General features: G+C 46.6%; 1 protein-coding gene across 4 annotated transcripts; it reads right to left on the reverse strand.

Annotated features, from left to right (window-relative positions):
* Positions 1-435: 435 nt before the first annotated feature.
* CPSF7 (cleavage and polyadenylation specific factor 7) lies at positions 436-23,962 on the reverse strand. 4 transcript variants are annotated; one of them, XM_042958810.1, is made up of 11 exons: positions 23,885-23,962; positions 23,155-23,273; positions 16,140-16,358; positions 15,212-15,315; positions 14,655-14,827; positions 11,688-11,843; positions 11,429-11,486; positions 10,808-10,926; positions 8,388-8,556; positions 7,569-7,736; positions 436-2,530 (listed from the first exon to the last, which is right to left on the reverse strand). In XM_042958810.1, the coding sequence occupies exons 2-10, from the start codon at positions 23,206-23,208 to the stop codon at positions 7,574-7,576; spliced, it is 1,215 nt and encodes a 404-aa protein (XP_042814744.1). In that variant the 5' UTR covers positions 23,209-23,273; positions 23,885-23,962; the 3' UTR covers positions 436-2,530; positions 7,569-7,573. The 4 variants fall into 4 exon arrangements, with proteins under 4 accessions (XP_042814744.1, XP_042814743.1, XP_042814741.1 ...); XM_042958809.1 differs by having other exon boundaries at positions 11,429-11,843; positions 14,682-14,827; XM_042958807.1 differs by having other exon boundaries at positions 11,429-11,843.
* Between the last annotated feature and the right edge of the window lie 19 nt (positions 23,963-23,981).

Here is a 23,981-nt window from a genome sequence, read left to right on the forward strand (position 1 = left end):
GTGGAAGGCAGAATAGCTGTTCTCAGCTCAGAGGAGACAGGCTATGCTGCTGTCAACAGCCAGGTAAACAGACGGTGGAAGCAGGCACCGCGAGCACACTTCCTAAGTCCGGGCAGAGGAATCTTCCCTTCCTGAGCGTGAGAACATCAGAACGTTCTCCTTACTCTGAGCATGAATCTTAGGGATCTTAAAGGATAAAGGACTTGGAATGTTTCTTTCCCTAGGTTAGATGGCTAAGGAAGAAGGCTAAGCCTCAAGGGGGGCACTTCCAAAGGTTTGCACTAGAGGCCTCCTCGGTGCACCACAGGCGCCCGGGTGCCCGCCAGGCGATTCCGGCCGAGGGCTCAGGGTTCCGCTACCATCCCACAGACTCTCCATCAGCCCATGCCCACGTCCCAGACACCTCAACAAATCTATTCAATGCAGAATCCATAAAACAGCTCACACCCCATTTATTATTTAAAAATATTTTGTTACAAAAGGAAAAAAATACAATGCAGTATAAAAGATTGACAGCGTCATCAAGTTTATTACACAATTTTCAACCTATCAGAAAGACAAACAAATCACCGACAACAGGGGGACGGGGCCTTGGCTTTTTTGAGGGCTGGGTTGTTTTTTTTTTTTTTTTTTTTTTCCTTTTGCTATCAGGAAATAAAACTAAAATTTGTGTCATTGAGTAAAAACAAAACAAAAGTGGGGAGAAAAAAATTCTCCGGGTAAACGGCTTTTCTGGTATTCTATATATCTTCTTCCTTAAACTGTCACCTTACTTGGTTTTCTCTACATTTTAAAAAGACACCCGGAGCTGCTCTTGAGGATAAGCACATCACTTAACACTTGGCCAGTTGGGCGGGGGGCCGTGTTCTGAAGTGGAGGTGGGGATGGGGTTGGGGGACAGGGGGAAAAAAGCTACAAACCTGTAGCCTCTGTCCCAAGGGAATGTGCCTCTCCAACCCTGGGGGGACCCCTCACTGACTGATTGAGGGCTATGTCAGAAACGTGCAGGGAACAGAGGAAGGGTTCAGTCCCACTCAGTCTCTCCCCTCTGAGCCAGAAGGGTCTCCAGTGACCCTACGTCTCACATGCCAAGTCTCATCTCACACGCCACGTCTCTTCTCGTGTCGGATGATGTCACATGCCCTGTAAATGCAGGCAGAAACAGCCCCCATCGCCCCATGGGTACCGCAGGACCCCGCCGCCGCTTCTTCCTTCAGCAGCAACCACATCACAACTTAGATGTTATGGGAAAAGCAATTCCATTTGCCTGTGTAGAAAACGGCCCCCAGAGTGGTGGTCCTTAGAACGCTGAGCTGAACTCATTCAAGTCAGGCTCCACTTCTTCCTTGCTCCCCATGAGAGGCAGGAAGTGCCTCCACGTAGAGCGAGGGGAGCTATTAAGTCAACAGTCAAAAGGTGGAAAGACACCACATTTGTGACTTTACCTGCCTACCAGTGCCAGGTTATCCCACGGTAAGTAAAGGTATGTACCTGGAGGATGTAAGCCCCTGCTCACATCGAACCTGAAAACAGAAAAGCCTATGGAAGTAGGCTCTCTCTCGCCCAGCTTGCCTCCTCTCCCACTCCTCCTGGTACTTCACAAGGGTTCTTCGTTGCTGAGGTCCGATGTCCCCATCTCCCAGTGGCAGTATCTTCCTCTAAAACAAGGAAGCAGCCTTCTTGGGGGAGGGGCTCCACGTGTGAAATGGAAAAGCCCCAGGAAAGGGAACACCTAGTACAGCTGGTTATTGCAAGAGGCGACCAAGCACGAAGCAGCAGAGGGTGGTAAGTGGCGCTGCCGGCTCCCCGGCAGAAAGCGACCTCAGGGGCCTTCTCTGCTTAGGAGGGGCAGGTCCACTGAGGCGGCTGGGCGGCAGGGGGCCGGAAAGGTTCGGCCCTCTGGGAGGTCAGGGAAACCAACTGTCAATACGTAAGAGGGGAACGCAAGAACAGGAGAGGCTTCTCATAAGGGAATTTCTGTTCTCAGGGTCCCTCTCAAAGGGCTGGGAGGGTAAAGGAGTTAAACAAAGAAGTGGTATGTTATAGCAAGGGGTTTGGACCCTCTTGGCCCCATCAAACCTAGTGCCGAGGGCAGGACCCCGGGCGTATTTTGGCGCACCCAGTCCCTCTCCTAGATCCTGCAGGGAGGATCCATCTTCTTTGGGAAGAGAGCCTTCCCGCCAACCTCACCACTGAACCGCTCCTGGAGAATCAGAAACTCCTACGTTTCCTTGGACCGAGCACCATTCTCTATGGAGACCAGGGGCCTGGACATGTTTTCTTCCTGTCTGCCACCCCTCCCAACCACACGAAGTCTTTAGGTTCGTTCCCCTGACAAACAGGAGGTGTGGGATTGGGAGGGCCGCCAGGCAACCTTCAATCCTGTAGGGCAGAGGGTATTCCCTGGGTGTCTGAAGGGGGTTAGGGGCTTGGAGGAAGGGGGAGGGGTGGAGTGGCCTCCGTCCTTTAGTCCTGATCAAGGTGAGGAGATGCAAGTCCATTAAAAAAACATTTGCTTCCAACCAGACTCCTGCAATGAGAACATCAGAAGAAAAGAAAGAAAACGCAAGTTAGAGGTTACTTTCCGAATGATGGGCTTCTATGAACGACACTGGCATTTTTCTCAAGTTACCACATACGAAGTAGCGCATATACACGGACTGCAAGCCTGGGAGGGTGCAAGCAAGCAGGCAAGACTGTCCGGGGGCGTCCGGCACTGTGAGCAGCGAGGGAGAGGCTGCAGGAGCTACGGTGAGCAGAAAGAGAAAGCAGGGGCATCTCACTTGGAGGTTAGGGGGAAACAGACAACGAAAAGAGCTCTCAAAGCAGTTTGATTGGAAAGGAGGCTTTGGCTGGAAAAGTACGGAAACTCCAGCATTTCAAGAAAAGCTGCTCTAAGGGAATATGGGGAGTTTAAAGCCTGTTTCAGAAAATCTATTTTGAGCAAGTCCTAGCTTACCTTAAGGGGAGGGGTAAACATCTGGAAACGGGAGGCACAAGGGTTAAGAAAACAAGCAGGTACACGACCAAATCTACTGACTCCAAACACCCAGGAGGCCCTGTCAGGGAGCATGTACTTACACAGGAGACTCCTATATTTTTCTTTTAAAGAAGCCCCGTTTAAAACAGACTCCAGTGTCTACGAGAACACTTGTGGAGGCACACGTGCAAAGAGCCAGGGATGTTCTAAGCTGTACTAAAGGGATTTTAAGTCTTTACCCAGGTGACAGCTCTGAGTGAGGGACCAAGAAGCATCCTGATACCAAGCAAGAGTGATCTGGCCAGGCCCCAACAGAAAGCAAGGAATGGAAGTAAAAGAATCGGCAGTTACCATCCAAGAAACCCAAAAGCACAAGTAAGAACTTCTGCCCAACAGTAAGGTACTGCTAAGCTACTTGCCACATCGCTACCAAACTTATAAGGTCCCTAGTACGTTCAACTCTGTTCCAATGCTGCAGTACCAGTAAGTGGGGGGTGGGGTGGGGGGGCGGGTGAGAGGTAGCTGGATCAATCTGACCATATAAGACAAAATTAATCACTAACAGGAAAAAGGGAGATTAAATTTGGGCTTAGGGTGTCTACTAATGGCCAAACCAGCAACACAGCCTCCACACAAATGCTCCCTCTTTATGTATGCACTTCTGTGACCTAGAGGGGCTATCCGAGAAAAACACATCCACAAGCTACCTGATCCTTCTACGTTCTGAAATGGCACTATCTCGGCTTGGGATCTTCAGAATCTGTTACAGAAGCCTCTGTTTTCCGGTTTCTCTAAATACCTGTGCTGGCAGATGTCTGTCTCATTTTCTATATGGGAAAACTGAAGCCCTCAGTGCCTTCTCCATTTCTCACCATTGGGGTTTCTGAATCTCTGCATCGGATCAAAACTGAACACAATGTTTAGTTTTCACTGGACCAGGAGGATGGGAACGAGGTGAGAATGACCATCTTAAATAGGATAATAGCCCCAAATAATGAGCCAATAGCCAAGAACTACAGGAAGTTGAAGCCAAAGCCACAGATTACCTAAGAATATCCTCAAATTCCAAAGCATATACCTGTATACCCCAAAAGAGATGTAATTTGGGAATTGTCCCTACAAAGCAAAACATGAAGGATAACTAGTACATCAGGAGACGTAAACTGTAGCACCCAATTCTTAGAGGGTATGGTTACATCTGCTGGTAATGTTTGGATGCAGGCAGAAGCCAAAGTGGGCCAATCAGACTTCGTGCCCCAGTGCTGGTGTCCATCCTGAGGAAGGATGGAGAAAAAAGGTTGCTGTTGAATTGCTGCCTCTAGACAGAAGACACCTTTTGCTCTCAGGAAACACCTGTCTATACAATATAAACACTATTCTTTTCTAACTAAAAGGTGTTGTACATAGAACCTGCAAGGTTCTCCAGATATATGGGCCCATGTACATCTCCCCAACATGAGACCTCCTACGTCACAACTTGGCGACTGCAGATAGAACGAAGAGTCCTTAGGATGAGGATGTGAGAAACTGACATTTTTGGGGTGTCTCAATCAGTTCTTTGGACTAGTTATTCGGAGGGAATAACCAACGTATCTAAGGGGTAAAAAATGGGGAACTGGAAAACCCATCGCAGAGTTCCTTTTCCTTGTCTTGTCATAGGCCTGCACAGGCCAAATGACTTTTCTGGGTACTGGGTTAAGGGATTCTTCAGTTATCCAAATGGAATCACCCTCCTCATGGAAGAAACAGTCCCATTTTACAGGTGGGAGAAATGAAGCAAAAGGACAGCTAAAGTCTCAGGTTCAGATGTTCAGTCCCCAAAGTACTAATTATCAGTGGACCTCACAAGTTCTCTATCAAAAGGCTGTGAAAAGCAAAGCCACCAGGAATGGTGACATGCAGGGACATGTTCTAACTGCTGAACCGAAGGTAGCCCCAGAGACTACAATCCATGCTCTGCATGGACAAGTGCCTCCCTCGTCACTGTTCTCCTAGTCTCCACTCTGAAGGACCTACACTGGGAGCAGCAGGATTGGGGAAGGGGGGACACTGGACCCACAGCAACACTAGCAACTGTGCTAGCTCAAACAAGAGAAGGGGGATGCTGCCGCTGCCACCGAAGGGTGAGACAGGGACAAAGGTCTACCCCAATGCCTAGCTCTCCTGCCCACTCTGAGGCCAAATTAGCCAAGAGCTATTAGCAGCTCCACCTCCCCTCAAGTCTGTTTTTCTGGAAGATATATGGGCACCTTCTCAAACTCAACCTGTTGCAAAATCTAGAAAGAAGTATCTGGAACCCACAGCCTAACTGTTGATTTTATGTGGACTACCTTAGATTTCAGTGATCTCAAGCACTCTAAAATTTTGTGGAATAAATAAGTGGTTTAAGAACAGAGAAGGAGGGGCGCCTGGGTGGCTCAGTAGGTTAACTGCCTGACTTTGGCTCAGGTCCTGATCTCATCGTTCATGAGTTCAAGCCCCGCATCGGGCTCTCTGCTGTCAGTGCAGAGCCTGCTTCAGATCCTCTCTCTGCCCCTCTCCCACCTCTCAAAAATAAAACTAAAAAAGAAGGGAAGCAGTTAAAAAGTTTAACTCTTCATTTCCCACTTATTCGCCTCCTACAAAAGACGACAGAAAAGAATTTCCAGCTCTAACTGCTTAAATTAATGGCAGATAATGCCAAACAACAAAGTAGAAGGCGGCACCACGTAACAGAACTTTCTTGTTAGCAGGTTGTCAGCAGGCCTAACACCACAGTTTCTGTCTACAGTCCCACCATTGCGTGTGAAGCACAGGCACTCTCAGGTAGCGGGAGGCTTTCTTTCCCCTTGTTCATCCAGTCATCCAGCCAGCCACCCCTCAGACACGACAGAACCACTCCTAAGCCTCACCTCACCCCTCCTCACCCTGTTACTTCAGACCAACCAAACTGGCAAAAAAAACCCAGGACACCTTCGTAACACACTTGACGTGAAACCACAATGTTGAAAAGAGCCCCCCCGTGCCCGGTCACCTGGGTCACTCAGTAGCCTCCGGGAACCACGAACAGACCACCATCCCAGCCAGAGTCTAGACTACCGTTAAAGGTCTCCACGGAAAGAGAATCAACAATCACTCCTGCCTGCTTATAGACTAGAAACAATCTTCATTGGAAGTATTCTTTCAGTTGGGATTACTAAGCTGGTAGGACATAACTGGGAACTATGGGGCCCCTGCCCCCTTCCCTCAAGGTCTGTCTGAGAACGAAGACCGAGAAAAAGCAGGGTTGAGACATGCGGAGGAATTAAGTCCTGAGGGCACAGCTGGAGCCCCTGGATCCAGCCTACCCTTACTCAACTTCTCCATTACCTGAGTTAAAAAGCTCCCCCCACAACTCTTCTGCTTTTGCTTTGGAAAAAAAAAAAAAACCAAAAAAAAAAACCAAAAAAAAAAACATAGGACTGTCAATGAGATTTTCCCCCCCCAAAACAAATGTATCCTTCCAGTGAAGTATCCTCCACACTATTACATTAAATATGATTTTTTTTAGATCAGCCTTCTCCGCTGACTAAAGTATCCTGAGTTTCAAAATCTTTTTAATAGATATTAATTCTTAAAATCATTAATGCTGTGCCTTTTGAAAACTAACAAGAAGGCAATAGTCTTACTTTTTGTCTTGGTCAGTTCTTCTGATTTCTTACTTGCAAGTTTGGTGAGGTGAAAACAGAAGTGGCTATCGTCTATTGAGAACTTGGTATGTGACAAGTCCTGTGAGCGCTAAATGCTCTACATGGACTGTCTCACTGAATTCAACAATTCAGGAGACAGTTGTTTTTATTATCTTCATTCCCAAATGAGGAAACTGAAGAACAAAGTAATAAGGCCCACAGGGGTGCCTGGGTGGCTCAATTGGTTAAGCGTCCTGTAAAACGTCCGACTCTTGGTTTCGGCTCGGGTCATGATCTCACGGTTCGGGAGATCTCAAGCCCCATGCATGGCTCTCCACCAAGTGTGTAGCCTGTTTGGGATTCTCTCTCTCCCTCTCTCTCTCAAAATAAATAAATAAACTTAAAAACAACAACAACAGGGGCGCCTGGGTGGCTCAGTCGGTTAAGTGGCCGACTTCAGCTCAGGTCATGATCTCACGGTCTGTGAGTTCGAGCCCCGCGTCAGGCTCTGTGCTGACAGCTCAGAGCCTGGAGCCTGTTTCAGATTCTGTGTCTCCCTCTCTCTCTGCCCCTCCCCTGTTCACGCTCTGTCTCTGTCTCAAAAATAAATAAACGTTAAAACAACAACAACAACAACAACAACAACAACAAAGTAATACGGCCTGCAGACACTGTGCTCTCAGCCCAGACGCCATGCTGTCTCCCAGGTACGAGCCTAAGGCAGACAAGACACAGACAAAACCAGCACAATCTCAGGTCCATTTCAGGGTGAGTCTTCTCCAAACGAGCCCCAAATCTGCCCTCCTCAACTTCCGGTTACCTAAGTCAAAAGTCCTCCCTTCCCCTTTATTTGCTTTAAAGAGAGAGAGCAAAATCTTTGCCGTAAGTATTTTTCCTTTCACACAAGGTGTCCCGCAGCCAGGAACAGGGCCTCGTCCCACCTTTCTCAGTGGTGCCGGTCCCGCTCTCTATCCCGGTGTCGCTCATGCTCCCGGTTCCTTTCTTGGAAATAATCATCATGTCGATCTTCGTTATGAAGCAGGTCCCGATGCCTCCTGCTGCTCTCCCGGGACCGGCTAGGTGACCTCTCTCGGGATCGATGTCTTTTCCTATTAGAAAGATCCTTCAGCCTCACTCGGAGGACCTACCACACGCCTTCCAAGAGTGTTGTGTTTCGGTGTCTTCTGGTATTTGTCTGAACCACTTTTCTAGCATGGGCCCAATGTCTGAGGATTTAGCTCTTTGAGGACTCGGCTTTTTTGGGGGAAACAGTAACAGTCAAGTTTGTTGAGATCTTACTGATGTATCAGGCACAGTGCTAAGAGCTTTACATGCTTCTCTCACCTCATCTTTACGACAGGTCGGTACGATAAGTACTACTGTTGTCCCCTTTTTAAAAATGAGAAAAATGAGGTTTGGAAAGCCGAGTGACTTCCATACTCAAAGTCACACAGGTACTTAGAAGCAGAACTGAGATTCAAATCCAAGCACGTATGGCTTCAAAGCCCACGTTCTTAACTATGCCAGTCTATCTTTATTCCTAAATAGCCCACTGCCTCACCCAACACAGGTTCCAGACATCATGTCATTTGTCAACACAGGTGTTTGACTAACTCCTTCCCCTTAAAGACGTTACAGGGCTAGATCTGCTCTTTCAGCCAGGGCCCTGCCAGACCCCCTGGGCTCTTTTCCTCCCCCTGCCAATCCCTGGAAGAGTGCTACTCAGGGCTGGGAGGCCGCGGAAGCAACCAACAACTCACCTGGATGAGCTCCCGCTGGCACCCACACTGTAGGACTTGGCTTCAATGCCATGAAGACAGTCCTTAAGAGAGGAGATGAGGACACGGCAACGCTCATCATTGGCGACCCGGGACTGTTTGATAACAGCAATGGCTGTGAGCAGCGTCTCAATCGCGTCACTGTAATCCCCTGACAGGGGACGGATGGGAAAGGCCAACGATGAGCAGAGGCAGTAGACTATCGGGACCAAAGGGAGAACTCAGGAGGACACAAATCAAGAGTAACTAGCTGTCCCACAGAACCATGGTAAAATGGGCGAAGCAGAAGTGGCAGGTATAAAGCTGGACGGCACCTATATTCCAATGGTCTGGAATCAGACTGACGTTCTCAGATGTTGCTAGTGGATGTACAAACTGGTGCGTGGTTGTCTGAGGGCGACTGGACGATATCCGTTAAAATAAACAACGTGCATACTTTTCGACCCAGCAATTCTAAAAATGTTCTACTTCTCTTCACAAGTATGTATGCTTAACAACGTATGTTTAGGCATTATTTTGTCAAAGAACTAGACACGACTTCAGTAGGGTCTGGCTATATGAATTATGGGACATTGGTTTTATAGAACACTACATAACCGTTAAAAAGCATAAGATAAATCTGTAGGTAAACAGAGTAATCCACATAAAGCGCTTAGCACAGTGCCAGGCACACAGTAAGGGCTCAATAAATGTTAGGTATTAGTACATATTGATAGATGTCCAGGATGTATTAATTTTTAAAAAGTTGCAAAACAGTATTCCATTTTTGTAAAAATAAAAATTACATGTATGCTGTCCTATACGCACAGAAAAAAAATCTGACACTAAATTGTAGATGGTCTTGGTGGTAGTCCTTGTATAGAGGACTTTCATTTATTAACAATGCACATTTCTAAGTCTGAATTATTTTAAATCCATAATCAGATGTGTGTACACATGTGTGTAACGTGTACCTAACACTTCTACATGTAGTGTGTGTGCGTATACATTTTTAAGTTACGCTGCCATCAAGAACCAGCCCCTTCATTCCCCAAATATGAGCAATGCCTGGCTCAGGGATAGTGGTCATGGGCTGGGTACTTGCACGATGCTTTCCCAAGCTAGGTCAAGTGCATTACAGACAGAAGACAACGCGAGGGAAGCATGAAACCAGACAGGGGTCCAATGAGGAGGACTGGTAGCTTCCTCTGTGCAAGGCAGTAAGAACAGAACAGAAGCTGAGGAGGAACTGTGATTCTGTAGAGGTCCAGGCACACCAGGCTGTCCGCTCTACCGGGGTGGGGAATTTTTGCTTATTTTGTAGGCATTCAATAAGTATTTGTGGTTTGAATGACTGGAATGAGAACAACAAAAAGGGAGGGAGATAGAGATTCAGTTATTGATCATCTCAAAGTGAAGGAGTTGGTAAGGAAGAACAATGATTATTTCCCTTATACTCCTCTGTATATATCTGACTTTAGTTACAATGAGCACTGATTACTTTCTAATTTAAAAATCATTCAGATGTCAATGAATGTTTTGGGGAGGAAAAAAAAAAAGAAATAAGAAATATATATATATATATGTATACATATATACATATATATATATATATGTATATATGTATATAAAATATTTCCTGTCTTTAATCTACTCTGTGGATTCAAATTTGGCAGCCAGAGATGAGAAATTACAGAAAACAGACAATATTTACTGTTAACCTATTTCTTAGACCTGACGGTCTACATTTACGTCAAATGGGAAACTCACAAGAAGGAAGTGAATATGACTAATATCATAATGTGAAACTCAGACCAGAACTCTATAAAGAACCAAAGATTCCATGCCCGGGGCTCTCAGAGTCACAGCTTCTGGTTCTGCCCACTGATTGCTGACAGCAGGGCCAAAGTCAGCCATTAGGGCATATCCTGTCTTACGATGACACCCAACAGACCTCCTTATTTCTAGGATAGGCTACGTGGAGGCCACCAGTTCTGCCAAGACCCCCGGATATAATGAGATTCCATAACAAACCACATCTAGCTGGGGCATGAGTCCTAAAAACCCAGGGTCTACACTTGGCACTGCAGACACTAGATCCCCTGATCAACCGCTGAGATCTCCACGAGGCCAGGAATTTCATTCTACAACAAATACTATGATGAGGTATTATTAGTCCTTTATGACCTAGGCACGAAGTTTGTTTTCATGGGGCAGGTTTAGGTATAGGTTCAATAAATAACACCAGTGGAGCTTCTGCAAAGCCACAAAATCAGGTTATATATACTGCTTCTCAAAATGTGCCACTCTTGAGACTCTAACAGTGCTCCAACTTTATCTTACTGAACTTCCTGCCAATGGAAATGACAAAACCTGGGAAAACCAAAGGTAAGGAGAAGACAGCAAAGGTAAGGGTGAGTTACCTGCACTGGCTCCAGATACCGCTTTGGAAATGGCACTGCTGGAAATCGCTCTATTTCGCTTCATGATCTCTTCAAATTCTGCTTCGCTCACTGTGGAGGGCGGAGGGCCCGAGTCTCGGCTGCACAGAAAGAACATTTCTGATTGCCCACACCCCTATGATCTTTACCACACCCTACAGTACGATGTCACTTAATCGTGCTCTCCTATAGAACGTCTTAAGTGGTTCTCACCCTGTTCATATTTTATGTGTTCACATTCTCCTCAAGGACAGGACTGACATCGTGTTCTTTTGTAACTTTGGCATGACCCAATAGCACTAGGCATTCCCAGCATCCCTAATAGCCACTTATGGCGCTCAATTTAATCAAGCTCCTTAAAAAGGGATGTGAAAGGCATGGTTTGGGTCAAGAGACTAAGATGCAACCAAAACACCAAATAAAAAACGTTACCTAACAGACGGTTAACTACTTCCCAGGACTCAACACTGTGGCAACAGTTTCCACAAGGGAAAACACAAGAATTCACGCTCACTTACTTCCTCAGGGGAGAACAAAATGCTTAACACATGGTCTACCCTACTATACCTGGCTCAGATCAGAAAGGAACAAGATAGTCCTTACCTGCCATGGTGGTTATAGGGTGCTGAGGCCTTCATGTAAGTATCTGGTGGAGGCCCCACTGTAGCATTTGGTGGGGGGAAGAAGGCTGGATTGAGGTGAAGGGCAGGTGGGATGGCCCCAGGGGGAGGTACAGCCAGATGAGGAGGTAATCGAGGAGGAGGGGGCATGAGATGCTGGTAGTGGATGCCAGGAGGAGGAGGAGGGACCCCAAAGCTTGAGGAGAGAGGGGGTGGGGGTGGAATTGGGGGTGGGGGCAGACCCATCAGGGGGAGGGCTGAAGGAGGGCGATTGAAGTAGGGCAGCACACTGGGGGGCTTATCCACACGGGCAGATGAGGGTACAAGGTTCTCAGAGGGTGTGGCCCGTCCATCAGCAGAATCACTAGAATCCCGGGAATGGGCCCGTGGAGGTATTCCTATGAAGCAAAACAGAACTAACATTACTGCCCAGGCTTTACACATACCCACGGGACCAGCTCATCCTTCAGCAAGAGTCCTCCGACACCACACTGAAGAAGGCGACAGGTAGCTGAGAAAGAAGATGAAATCATCGGCTCCCTTTTCTTTGGCCTCAGAAAAAAAGGCAAGCGAGTTAAGTCATAAACCCAGACAGCACGATCACTCTAGTTCTGTTTGTCAGAGAATGCTCTTTATCCAGAACTCTCAGTGCTTTACACTGAATTTAGCCTCAGATTTCCTTTCAATTTCTAAATGCAGGGTCCTAATTAACCCCCAAGAAAATGACCTGTTCAAGTATGTTCATGACTGTTCCGCTGGATTCAAGCAGACGTGAAATCCCAGGGCCCTTCTCCTTTGGCCAGGACTAGCTGATCTTAGACTAATGTGCTAACATACACTTGAAATTCTCTTTGCCGTGGCACCATGGCCAGGGAATTTGGGAAAAGGGAAGGGAGGGCAGGGGACATAGTTCTTCCAACCATATACTGAAACTAGTCACTGGGACGGGGAACAGACATATACCACAGAAGCCTTGGAGGTCAAGTTGAGAGGTAGGGAGAAAATGGGAGGTAAGCCAAGATAAGATGTGCCCACAGAACGAGCAGAAGGCACACAGCCGAGAGCAGGGACTCCTAGTAAAAGCTTAGTGAAAAACAAGCCTCATACCTGGGGAACTCCCACTATATTTCAGTGGCCCAAACACTGTACCCCACAGGGCAGCCTACCAGGGAACATCACCATAGCACCTTGGTATGGTGTTGTGCACAACAGGGACTCAAACATGCTTGTACGCAGCTGGGAATGGGGTCGTAAACTGTCAAGTCACCCAGTTAAACTTGTTCACTCTCCCAATTTAACAGTCGCCTCCAAGCCTGGTTAGTGTGGAATTGAACAGAAGAACACGATCACACGGCCTTAAAGGTCTTGCTGGGAGGCAGAGATGCCATTAGCAGTCAAATGTGGACAGAAAGGAGAGTGCTCCGTAAACTAACACTTGCTGGCAGACACGACTCCAGGTTCAAAGACAGGGGGAGGGGGTCCATCACCCAGCAACCACCGAGCTTTCTTCACCGTAGTGTACCACCAGTGCCCGTCACGGCACACTTGTGCTCTTCGTGCCTCAAACACACGGCAGCTTGTCTCTTCCCTGAGTTCTCTCAAATCGAAGAAAGAGGTATTAGCACGTGTGATCCTCTGCAAGTTCGCCATCTTCTCGGTTACTGCTCCCACTTCTGCACGGGTTCTGTTTTGTATCTATGGCTACAATCCCAAGAGCAGCAACCATTTTTAGGCGGAGGAAGTCCACCAGCTGTACTCAGTGACTTAACGGAGCCCAAGTCTGTCAGCATGACAGAGCAGACCACCACCACTCGGTCACTACCATTATTTCAGCAAAGAACGGGAACGCTGAGTAAGCAGCCAGGTGGAGGTAGGAATGTTATCCCTAATGCGACTGTCAATTTATGCATCTTAGGAAAGTCAGAAGAGGGTTGAATTACATAAAGGCTCTGAAACAGAAACTTGAAAATTCAAGTTGTCAAGGAAGAAAAGTGTGTGCCTTTTAACCCAGAGCAATGGGAGCTCACACTACACCCATCTAGGCTCTCAAACTAGTTAAAAGAACAGTTTTTCCTATGCAAGAGACAAGTGGCCAGATTTTCACGTTCAATCAATCAATACAAGGCGCTATCTTGAGAGCAGGACCTAAGAAATGACAGAACGTAGGCGGTGAGTCTGTCCCCCTCCCCTGCCACCCCCGCTGTCAGAAAAGAAAAGTAAAGCCAGTTGGCGGCTTCAGGCAGGGCCTTGCAGGGTGGCTGCACCTTGTGAGGTCAGGACAATCCGAGGTCTGGTCCTCAGGTTTCGCAGGTTCAGAAACTCGATTTTAACAGTACATCCAGGGGTGATTGTACCCTAGGAAACTGATTCACGCTAACCAAACTCACAAGAGACTGATTCATAAACCAGAATGCCAATTTATTAATTTACAATGAGAAATATAACTGCCAAGCAGACCGGAATACTTGTGTCGGCTGGTCAGCGCATTCTCTTCCCAGTAGGAGAGCCTAGTTGGGAAACCAAATTAGTATCAGAAGGTGGCTTGGTGAGTACAGAATCAGAACAAAGGGAGCAAGGTGAACTTAAGTGATACCATCATCAAGCTAAGGTAGTAAATATGATGCAGCTTTATTAGTGGGAAGGATCTGCCAAGCAGACTAAAATACCTGGTCACTGAAAGGGCACCCTCTCCCCCAGACAATGCGAGAAAAACACTGTGAGATTCTTATTTTCCAGCCCTCCTTTTGGTTGATTCCTTACAGAGCACCCTTCTAACATAGGTTTATGACAAGATTAGAGCCATCTTTATGCCTATTACCAACACATTAGGGTGGCTGCTGCTTGTTAATTAACAGAGGGCACAGGTTACAGTTAAGTGCATACACGGATTTTTTAGATAGAAACGCGTAGAGTTGACAGGAACTGTGAACATCACGTATCTACTTCAGAGAAGGGAAGAGGTCCTAAGCAGTAAAGTGACTTGCCCAAGGTCACACGATGAGTTAGTGGCAGAACCAAACTATAACTTGAACCTACCTCTCAGCACAGTGTTCTTTCTTGTACACAGCCTCATGTTTGGGTCTAACTGACCGCACCACCACCCATAACCCCCGCCACCCACCCCCGCGCCCCACACCGTAGGCAGAGCCCACAACACAGCAAACAACCCCACAAACTTGCCCCCCTTCAGACAGATGGTCTCCACGTACCCCCTCTTGGGACTCGGACGCACTCACGTTTCCGAGCCTGTGCCTCAAACTGTGACAGGTTCTGCCGGGTGGCCGGCCTCACGTCCACTTTTTCTCCATTAAGAACTTTTCCTGGCAGGAGTTCCAACAATTTGTGGACAGAGTTTTCAGAGGCTACCACCACCTCAGCATACCTTGGGGAAGAAAAATTGAAAACGAGTGAGATCTACTAGCCGAACAAGAGAGGGACAAAGAACACTCTTCCGCTTTTAGTGAAAATTGGTAAAGCAAAAGAAAGATTTCTTGCTAATACAACATATACAAAACCACCCTTGAAAAAAAGGTGTCACCCTTTAATCTTCCTATTTATTCGGAATTAGAAATCAGCTTTCTTGGCCCCTCAATGGATGGACATTGTTAGGCTGCAGCTAGGTCCCCATTCTACAGCAGTGTGCCAAAACCAAGGAAATAATCCTGGCCAGGGGTAGGAGGGATTAAAATCCAGGGTCAAAATACAGTGCAGATCTGTTATCCTAACGGTGACAAACTAAAAGGGGCTTCTCAAATCCAGACCTCACCCTTTGGACTGGCCATTTGCTCGATTCTCTGCAAATTTCAACTCCACCACATCATAGACTCCTATAGAGCGAATAACCTGGATCAGCTGCTGGTCTGTAGTCCACTGGGGCCGGCAAGATGGAAAAGGAAGAAATGTCAACAGCTACACCCCTGCCCCACCTAGAATGTCCCAAACCCCTTCACCAAACCTACGATTCTAGTCACAACCACGACCTCCCAGAGAAACCCTAAAGCCCATCAACATTTCAATTAGTGCAGGCTTTTCTTCTTATCCTCATCCATACAGAATCCCAAAACTTCCCACCCCCTCCCCAATCCCCGTCTTTTGAGATTAAGAAGATTAAAACCTATTTTAACTTTGACTGCCATTTGGGCTGGCTGGTCATCGGTTCAAACACTGATTATTAGCAGCTTTAATTACAGAGCTGACAGGCTACAGTTTGACCACTGTCAGGAGTATGTTCATTTTCTAATTTGGGCTCTCCCTCTACCAGTCCCAAAACATGTTATACAAGAACTTTTGCAGAACCACAATCACCACCTACCCCAAGTATACTAGAACTATCAAGGTCTTTGATCCCTGTCACCCATCGTTATCAAAGGACCATCTAATGACCACCAAGAGTTCAAGGTGCTCATTCTGAAATCTCATCCCACAGATGACCCTACTGGACATAAAGCCCCAGGGTCAGGGGCATTAACAAGATGGCAGAAAAAGCAACTACCCACTTAATCATTGCTTTCTTCGGCACCAGTACGTCCTCAGGATAGTTCTCTTTCAGAGATCAATCCAACCTGATCCCAGGAAAAAGAAATCCAACCCCATCAGAGCACAAAACAGTGCAACAGTGGTTTTTGAAAATGCCATCACCTCCCAGTGCTCTCCCTCCAGCCTACCCAGGGGCCTTTTTGGTTCCCCATGCTCACCCAGGAGAAGCTGCCCACATAGACAGCAGCTCGCCTATTACGCAGGCCACTGTACGTGTACAGGATTGCAGGGCTCTTGTTATTGGGCTTGGGAGACGGCTCCTGGCGAACAGGGGGAGGTGGCTCAGTGCTGCTGCTTCTGTCATCTGAGGGCTGTGAGGTGGCTGTCAACACGTCATCATACAGGTCAATCTGATCTGTATTGTTGAACTCCGGGTCCTAAGAGATGAGGGGTTGACAAAGGTGGGTTTGCAGACCTTCCACTGGGTTCATTCTATTTCATTCTAGTTCACTTAGAATCCACGGTCAAATGCTTCATAAAACAACATGTAAAACTTCTTTGTCCTACTCCAGGAAACTAGGAAGAATAATTTCCTTTTAAGAATAATATTTCACTTAAAACCATTTCATTGAATTATGCTTCTGTAGGCTTTTCTTCTAAGACCCTGTTAGTAGTCTGCGACGTGTCCAGCTTCAGCCAGCTGTGAGAATCAAAAAGTCACGGTGATTAAACAAGCAAACTAAGAATGCATAAAGATGCACCTGCTACGGCTACCAAAGAGGGCAGCTTCTAAAGGCCACATCGAAGACACAGCAATGAAAACTTACTTCCACCATCTCATGCTGCTTCCACAATCAAGAGTTACACAAAACTTACTACTCTATTTAATCAGAAAGACAGTACATTCATTTAGAAGGAAAAAGCATATGAAGGCGGAAACTAGAACGCAAGAAAGAATTGGGAGTTACTGGTTTAAACTTTTACATTTACACAAATGATTTAGAGAGGCTCTGAAACTCAGTCAGCCCACAATCCCGTCTTTCTACTAACCACCAAAGAAACATTAAAAAAAGGGGGGGTGGGGAGAGGAATAACTCTGGGAGATTTTCCCTTACTATTTCTCAAATGACAATGCAGATCCAATACATTACTATGACACTTATATGAGAGACTTTTGGGAGGAACACCAAAGACATTCAATGATACACAAAAACAGTGAAGTTCTCTAAAACAGAAGGGCAGAAAACAGGCCAAGCACCCATGTCACAAACTGTGTCACGGTTAGCATTTACAATGTGGACACGTACTCTGAAAGACACGTGAAATGTACTTTGTGTGTATGTGATATGTTGCTGTTACGGACTGAATGCCTGTGGCCCCTCCAAAGTGCATACGCTGAAACCCTCTTCCCCGGTGTGATGGTATTAGGAGGAGGGGCCTTTGGGAGATAACCGAAATTAAATGAGGTTTTGAGGGGGAACCCTCGTGAAAAGGATTAGTACCCATATAAAAGCCAAGAGAAAGCATGCCTGCTTTGTATCCCTGCTCAGCCTGCTGGCATTCTGCACCCAGAAGAGGGCCCTCACCAGACCCAAACCTGATTTTAGTCTTCCAGTTTCCAGAACAGGGAGATACATTTCTGTTGTTTATAAGCACTAAGTGTTCGGTATTTTGTTACAGCAGCCTAAGTTAACACTATATACCCCCAATCCTAAAACCACAAGAACTACTGCCAAGTGACCTCAACGTTTCAGATTTTGCAATGTTATCTCAGAGAGCTCTTTTTAAGAATCAGTGTTTTCTCAGAGAACGTTCGAAAACATCCCGACCATGCTAAAGATGCTGCTGCCAACATGACAGACAGAAGTTCAAAGTGTTTGAGGGGAACTACAGCTCATCATGTCATTGCTGTGTTTTTAAAAAGGAAACAAAGAAGAACCTACGTTAGGTAACTTGTCTAGTTCTCTGAAGGAGAGCACTTCCTATGATGTAACTCAGGATAGGAAGTTCCAGTAACTTTCTCTGTTCAATTCCATCACAACAACTGCAGATTCTAAAATGAGACTAGAGACGAGACTCACTACCAGATTCATTCCTAGACCTATATACCATCACAAACTTCTGGAAACAATTTTCTAGTTTCTCAGTTCATCTGAAGAACAATGTAAGAACGTGCACACAAAAATAGCATTACTGGCCTGTTCTGGTAGTGAAGGGAGAAAGGGTTCCACTCCCTGAGGCATGTAAATAATTCCAAATAGTACAAATACCCTAAAAACCCCTATAAGAGGAGTGTATACACTTGCTAAAACACCAGAAATAGGATGGCAAAAGAGAATAACCTTTTTATTTTTTTTTAAGTTTATTTATTCAGGGGCGCCTGGATGGCTCAGTCGGTTGAGCATCCGGCTTTGGCTCAGGTCATGATCTCACAGTTCGTGAGTTCGGGCCCCGCATTGGGCTCTGTGCTGACAGCTCAGAGCCTGGAGCCTGCTTCCGATTCTGTCTCTCCCTCTCTCTCTGCCCCTCCCCAACATGCGCTCTCTCTCTGCCTCTCAAAAATAAAGAATACTGAAAAAAAAATTAAAGTTTATTCATTTTGAGAGAGAGAGAGAGCACACGCGAGCGGGAGAGGGGTAGAGAGAGAGAGAGAGAGAGAGAATTAGGCAGGCTCTGCGCTGACAGAGCTGGGCTCTGGGCTCGATCTCATGAACTGTGAGATCATGACCTGAGCTGAAACCAAGAGTTGGATGCTTAACTGAGGCACCCCAAGACAGACCTTTTTGGAGGCGACTTGTAAGTAAGAAAAGGAATTAATGAGATAAATAAGCACAAAAAGACTGTTCTAGATAGTCAATTTATAAATAAGGATCTTCCATAAAGAGTATGTAAAGAACAGGAAGAGAAGCTAACACTGGAGAGCACAGGGGGGATAATAAGGGGAGTACAGCGAAGGGCTAAAAACTTGACAAACACAATGTGCGTAAAATACTTCACAGCTATTATGTCTCAGGAATTGCAACTCTAGACAAAATCATTTATTTCCTTATTCCTGTACTAAGTATGGTGATACGCCCTTGTGGTTCAAAGGAAGAAGATGGAAACCGCTTGAGCCTCTTCAACGTTCTAATCCTTAGAGAGCAATAGTCCACACCAGGGCGCTTTTAAAATTCACTTCATTATTTACTGAGTGTTTCTTTATTTTTGAGAAGGAGAGAGAGAGAGTGTGTGCAGGGGAGGGGCAGAGAGAGGGGGGCAGAGGATTCGAAGTGGGCTCCACTCTCACAGCAGACAGCCTGACGTGGGACCCCAACTCATGAACCGTGAGATCATGACCTGAGTCAAAGTTGGGAGCTTAACGGACTGAGCCACCCAAGCACCCCACTTCTTAAATTTAAATCGACGATTTTGAAATGGAACTTAAAGGGAATAAAGAAACACACCATCTTGGATACTCAGTGGAACCAAATTAGGATTCCTTCCGGCACTGTGATTCAGAGATGCGAATCTAAAAGTTGTAATACAAAAATCACCACTGATACTTGGGTAGTGAACTAGCGTGCAGATTTGGGCCAGCTCAGAGATCACACACGTGACCAGGAAACCTCCCGTACCACAAGCCTAGGCAAACAATCTACTCTTTTAGGGACCCTTAGAGAACACGGTAAGACTCAAATCCTGAAAAACCTTGTACATGATTACCTTACCACTTTAAGAAGCACAAAAGGATTCAATGAATCCAAAACTGTCACAAGATTCAAATGGTTTCTCTGGGCCATAGAACCTGGGAACTGTTCTGATGCACAGAGCAGGCCTGTGGAGGAGTCTGCTGAAGAAACAACGTATCAGGTTGTGTTTGAATTTAAGTCTACTAGCAACACCAATTCATTTTAAGTTCTTGAGCTGGTAAGAGAAAAACAGATAAGGCCTTGGAGTTTTTCTGATTACCAAAGGAGCTGGCGATTTACTCAGTGTTGAATTAGGTTAAAGCAAAATCTAATTCTACAAATTAAGGGAAAAATACAATGTTTTATGTGCACTGATGCCAAAGGTTTAGTTCCAGGGAGATTAAAAAGTATGTATTCGTATTCGAAACTGATTATATCAGGAAGAATTTTGTGTTTAATCGTATAGGAAGAACTGTGACGGTCTCAAGAAGCTCTTTAGATAAAAAACAACTTGCATGATTCTGAATTTAAGGAAGAACCTCTCCACCTGTATGTTCCATGTTTCTACCCTCCAACCCCCTTTACCTGATATCTGAGAGAAGAAAGGTTAGCATTTATTTTTCTCAAAGCAACCTACTCAATGTTCCTTTTAATTGTAACTAAAGCTCAAAGTTTTTGGCTTTATGACGACTGTCTCCAGTCCTCACCTCATGCCTGCCTTCCTTGCCACTATCCACTGCCCTCAACCGCCAGGAATGGAACGTCTTTTGAACACAGGGATCCATTTGTTCCCCATTCCCTCACTGGTCTTGACACAGTGCCTAGCAAACAGAAATTGCTCAATAAATACTTGATGGAAATAGCAAAGAGAACTGGGTAGTGTGCAAAGCACCTTGCTTAGCACAAGGAACAGAGAGAAACACTCAGCAAAGCGGCAGCTCTCACTCACTTTTCCAGAGTACCTCCCAGCCCAAGAGAGCAGCTGTGAATTTCAAGACTCCCGATGTGACAGGAGTAAAGCAGTTCGGCAAAAAGAGGCTTTTATAGCACGCTACAGGGGATCAGGGAGTCAGCACCACAGGGTTCCATCTAGAAACTGTTCATTTTGCCTGGGGACCAGAGTACCATGTGACAAGGTTCTTGAGCATGGGTTCTTGAGCTTGGGATGAATCCGTAATATTCTTAAAACATTCTAAAACACAATCTGTACTGTCTGTCTTCAGTCTAACCTTGCTTTTTACAATGCTTGCCAAACAAAACCTTTATCATTTCTTTAGCAGCCTCCCAATTACACTAAAACCGGCTTTACCAAAAATTTACTCATGAGAGGAGCACTCCTCCCTGGACCTTCCATAAATGGACATGATATTCAAAATCTGTACTTCTTCCAACTAGCCAAGCATTAATTATTGTCTATTTGATACAAACGTCTACTAGATTCCACACACCATCTTTGGCCTTACACCCATAAACAAGTCTTTTTTTTTTTTAAACGTTTATTTATTTTTGAGACAGAGAGAGACAGAGCATGAACGGGGGAGGGTCAGAGAGAGGGAGACACAGAATCGGAAACAGGCTCCAGGCTCTGAGCGGTCAGCACAGAGCCCGACACGGGGCTCGAACCCCTGAACCGTGAGATCATGACCTGAGCTGAAGTCGGACGCTCAACCGACCGAGCCACCCAGGCGCCCCAGGTCTTTTTTAACTAAAGACACAGGAGAACAAATTGTTGAGGCCAAAGACACGGCAGCGACCACTGGATAAGGTCTGTGCCTTGACTATACCCTGTAAGTTATACTGCTTAAGAAATTCTGAAATTCCATTTTCTAAGACCAGATGTGACTAGACCTATCCTGTTCTGCTCATTTCTCAAAGTGATTCAGCAGCATGGTTATCTACCTATAGAGAAGAAAATTAAGGGGGGAAAAAAGGGTTTTTATTAATAACTATCCTTCCTATCATGTACTAAAAACAAAACAAAAAAATGAAAACCACCCATAACTTGTAAAGAATAGTAAAGGTCTGATTCAAAGTAATATGGAAAACTCAGGAAAACAATGGTTGTAACTAAACTGATATACTGAACCTTTCTATTCATCCATAATTATTTGACTTGTTTGAGCTTAAAAATTTTTTTCATGTATTTAGATCAACATGTAGATGACTCCAGTACACCTGAGGAGACGTGGGAAAATGACTATTAAAAAGTATAACTGATGAAGCTGTACGATGGGTACAAGATCATTATACTATTCTCTCTAGTTTTGTATTTTTAACGTCTCCATGTTAAAATGGCATAACATGTTAATTTTTTTTTTTTTTTAACGCAAACTTTTGCCAAGCGTACAGAACCTCTTCTGTTGCCTTGTATAAAAGTCAGGGTCCAACCAGGGCAGTCTCCTTCCCTAGTCTCTTCTTTTTACCCTCTTTCCAGGTTCTTGTGTGTATGCATTGAAAGACACCAATGAAAGAACAAGTTTACTCAAGTAAAATGGTCCTGAAAACAATCCAGGCAAGATACTACTAAGTTTTAAAAAGAGACTTTGAGAGGTGCCTGGGTGGCTCAGTTGGTTAAGTGACTGACTCCTGATTTTGGCTCAGGTCATGATCCCACGGTCATGGGATCAAGTCCCACTTCAGGCTCTGCGCTGAATGTGGAGCCTGCTTAAGATTCTCTCTCTCTCTCTCTCTCTCTCTCTCTCACTCTCTCACTCTCTCACTCTCTCACTCTCTCCCTCCCTCTGCCCCTCTCCTCCACTAGCACGCCCTCTAAATAAATAAATGAATGAATGTTTGGTAGAATTTATCAAAAAAAATAGAATAAAAAGAGACTTCAGAACATTCTTGAGCTTGACCTCAATATATCACTGTTTCAAGGGAAATCACCATGTAATGTTCCTCGACGTAACATAAAGAGATCAACAAATCCACAGGTCTATGCATGCTTTTTAACTGGTTTTCCCTCAAAACAATGAGACTCATCAATAAAATAAAATTTATTACACCAAAATGCCTACGCACCGCTGAAGACTGGAGTCAAACTACTTACAGGAAGAAGTAAAACCCAGAACAGTCAGAATGGAGCTGCGACTAATTGTTCAAGTATCTTTTATAGTGTGCTTTTGCACTGCCTCATGGAGGAGGAGACTACATTTCTCCAGCTGCCGTTTGAAAGAGTCACAAAGGAACGGGTATGAACACTGTCTTCACGAATACTACAGCAAACATAATTCTGATTTTTAAGTGCGCTCAGTCTCTGGGCAGACTGGCACCCAACTCTGGCCTCCTGGGGGAGCAAGTTCCACAGGTTGATCCCCATTCTATTAAACCTGATTTTTATTTGCTCTTAAATCAAAGCTTGTAAAATTAAGCCTGGAGGCTTAAAATTAACATAAAGCGGAACGGTCAGAAGTCTCGAAAGTCTCTGATAGAGGAAACATTTCAGACCCTACAGAGGGATGTTCAGGCCTAGCAAAGACTGCCATAGCCTGGAACCACCGCAAGTTTGGGGAAAGTGATTCCTCGGCTGATCCAGGACAAGCCAATGCTCCCGATGACCCCTCACCTGATTGAACTCCTCGTCAGCATATATATCAATCAAGTCCACTCCTTCTGACATGGCTCCGGAAGGAAGATCGCGAGCCCGGAGAACCGACCAAGTAAGAGAGATGCCACTGCGGTATCCTGGAAGAGGCAAGAGTTAGAAGGCGTGAGGGTCCCGGGCTGGGAGGAGAGCAATGGTTGCCAACCTCCCGTCTCCAGAGACGCAGCATCCCGGCAGCCCAAGCTCGGTCCCACCCGCTCCGCCCCGCCCCCGGCCTCGCGCCGCCCCTCGCTCTCCCAGGCCGCCGGGGCTCGCGGGGCTCGCTGCCCATCACCCTCGGGCCCGACCCGAGTTGCGCCGCAGCTGCCCGCGGCGCGACGGGAAAGTCCAGGCCTCTGCTCCTAGGGGCCCTGGGACGGCGCTGCGAAGAACGACCGCGGCGAAGCCCGCTGCCCCAGCCCGCCGCACCTGCCTAGGCCCCAGAGCGGCCCCGGCTTGCGTCCCTGCGGGTCGCGGAGCTCCAGCCGCCTTCGCTCCCCACCCAGGCCCAGTCCTCGCCCCCGGCTAGGCCCGCCCCGCTCCCTCCCCACAGACTCGGCCCGGCGCCCTCGGCCTCCTCCCTCAAAGGCCCGCGCCTCCCTCCGCCCGCCGACTCCGGCTGCCCCAAACTCAACCGACCCCCTCCCAGTTTCAGCGCTGGCCCCGAGCCCTCTTCCGGCCCAGCCGGCCCCCGGCCGCGCGCCCCCGTTACCGGGAATATGGCGGCGGCGGCGGCGAGTCCGGACTAGGCCCGAAGCGCGCGAACCGCTCTCGGTCCCAGGTCCCGCCCCCCCCCGCCGCTGGCGTCA

This window comes from Panthera tigris, chromosome D1 (assembly GCF_018350195.1).
Source record: "Panthera tigris isolate Pti1 chromosome D1, P.tigris_Pti1_mat1.1, whole genome shotgun sequence".
NCBI lineage: Eukaryota > Metazoa > Chordata > Mammalia > Carnivora > Felidae > Panthera > Panthera tigris.

Excerpts from the sequence above, each read along its gene's own strand:
- CPSF7 (XM_042958807.1), bottom strand. The coding sequence starts at position 23,208 with ATGTCAGAAGGAGTGGACTTGATTGATATATATGCTGACGAGGAGTTC. Across the intron at positions 15,316-16,139 it reads ATGTGGGCAGCTTCTCCTGG|TGGACTACAGACCAGCAGCT; the intron begins GTGAGCATGGGG and ends TGCCGGCCCCAG. Across the intron at positions 7,737-8,387 it reads GCCAGCGGGAGCTCATCCAG|GAAAAGACATCGATCCCGAG; the intron begins GTGAGTTGTTGG and ends TCTTTCTAATAG.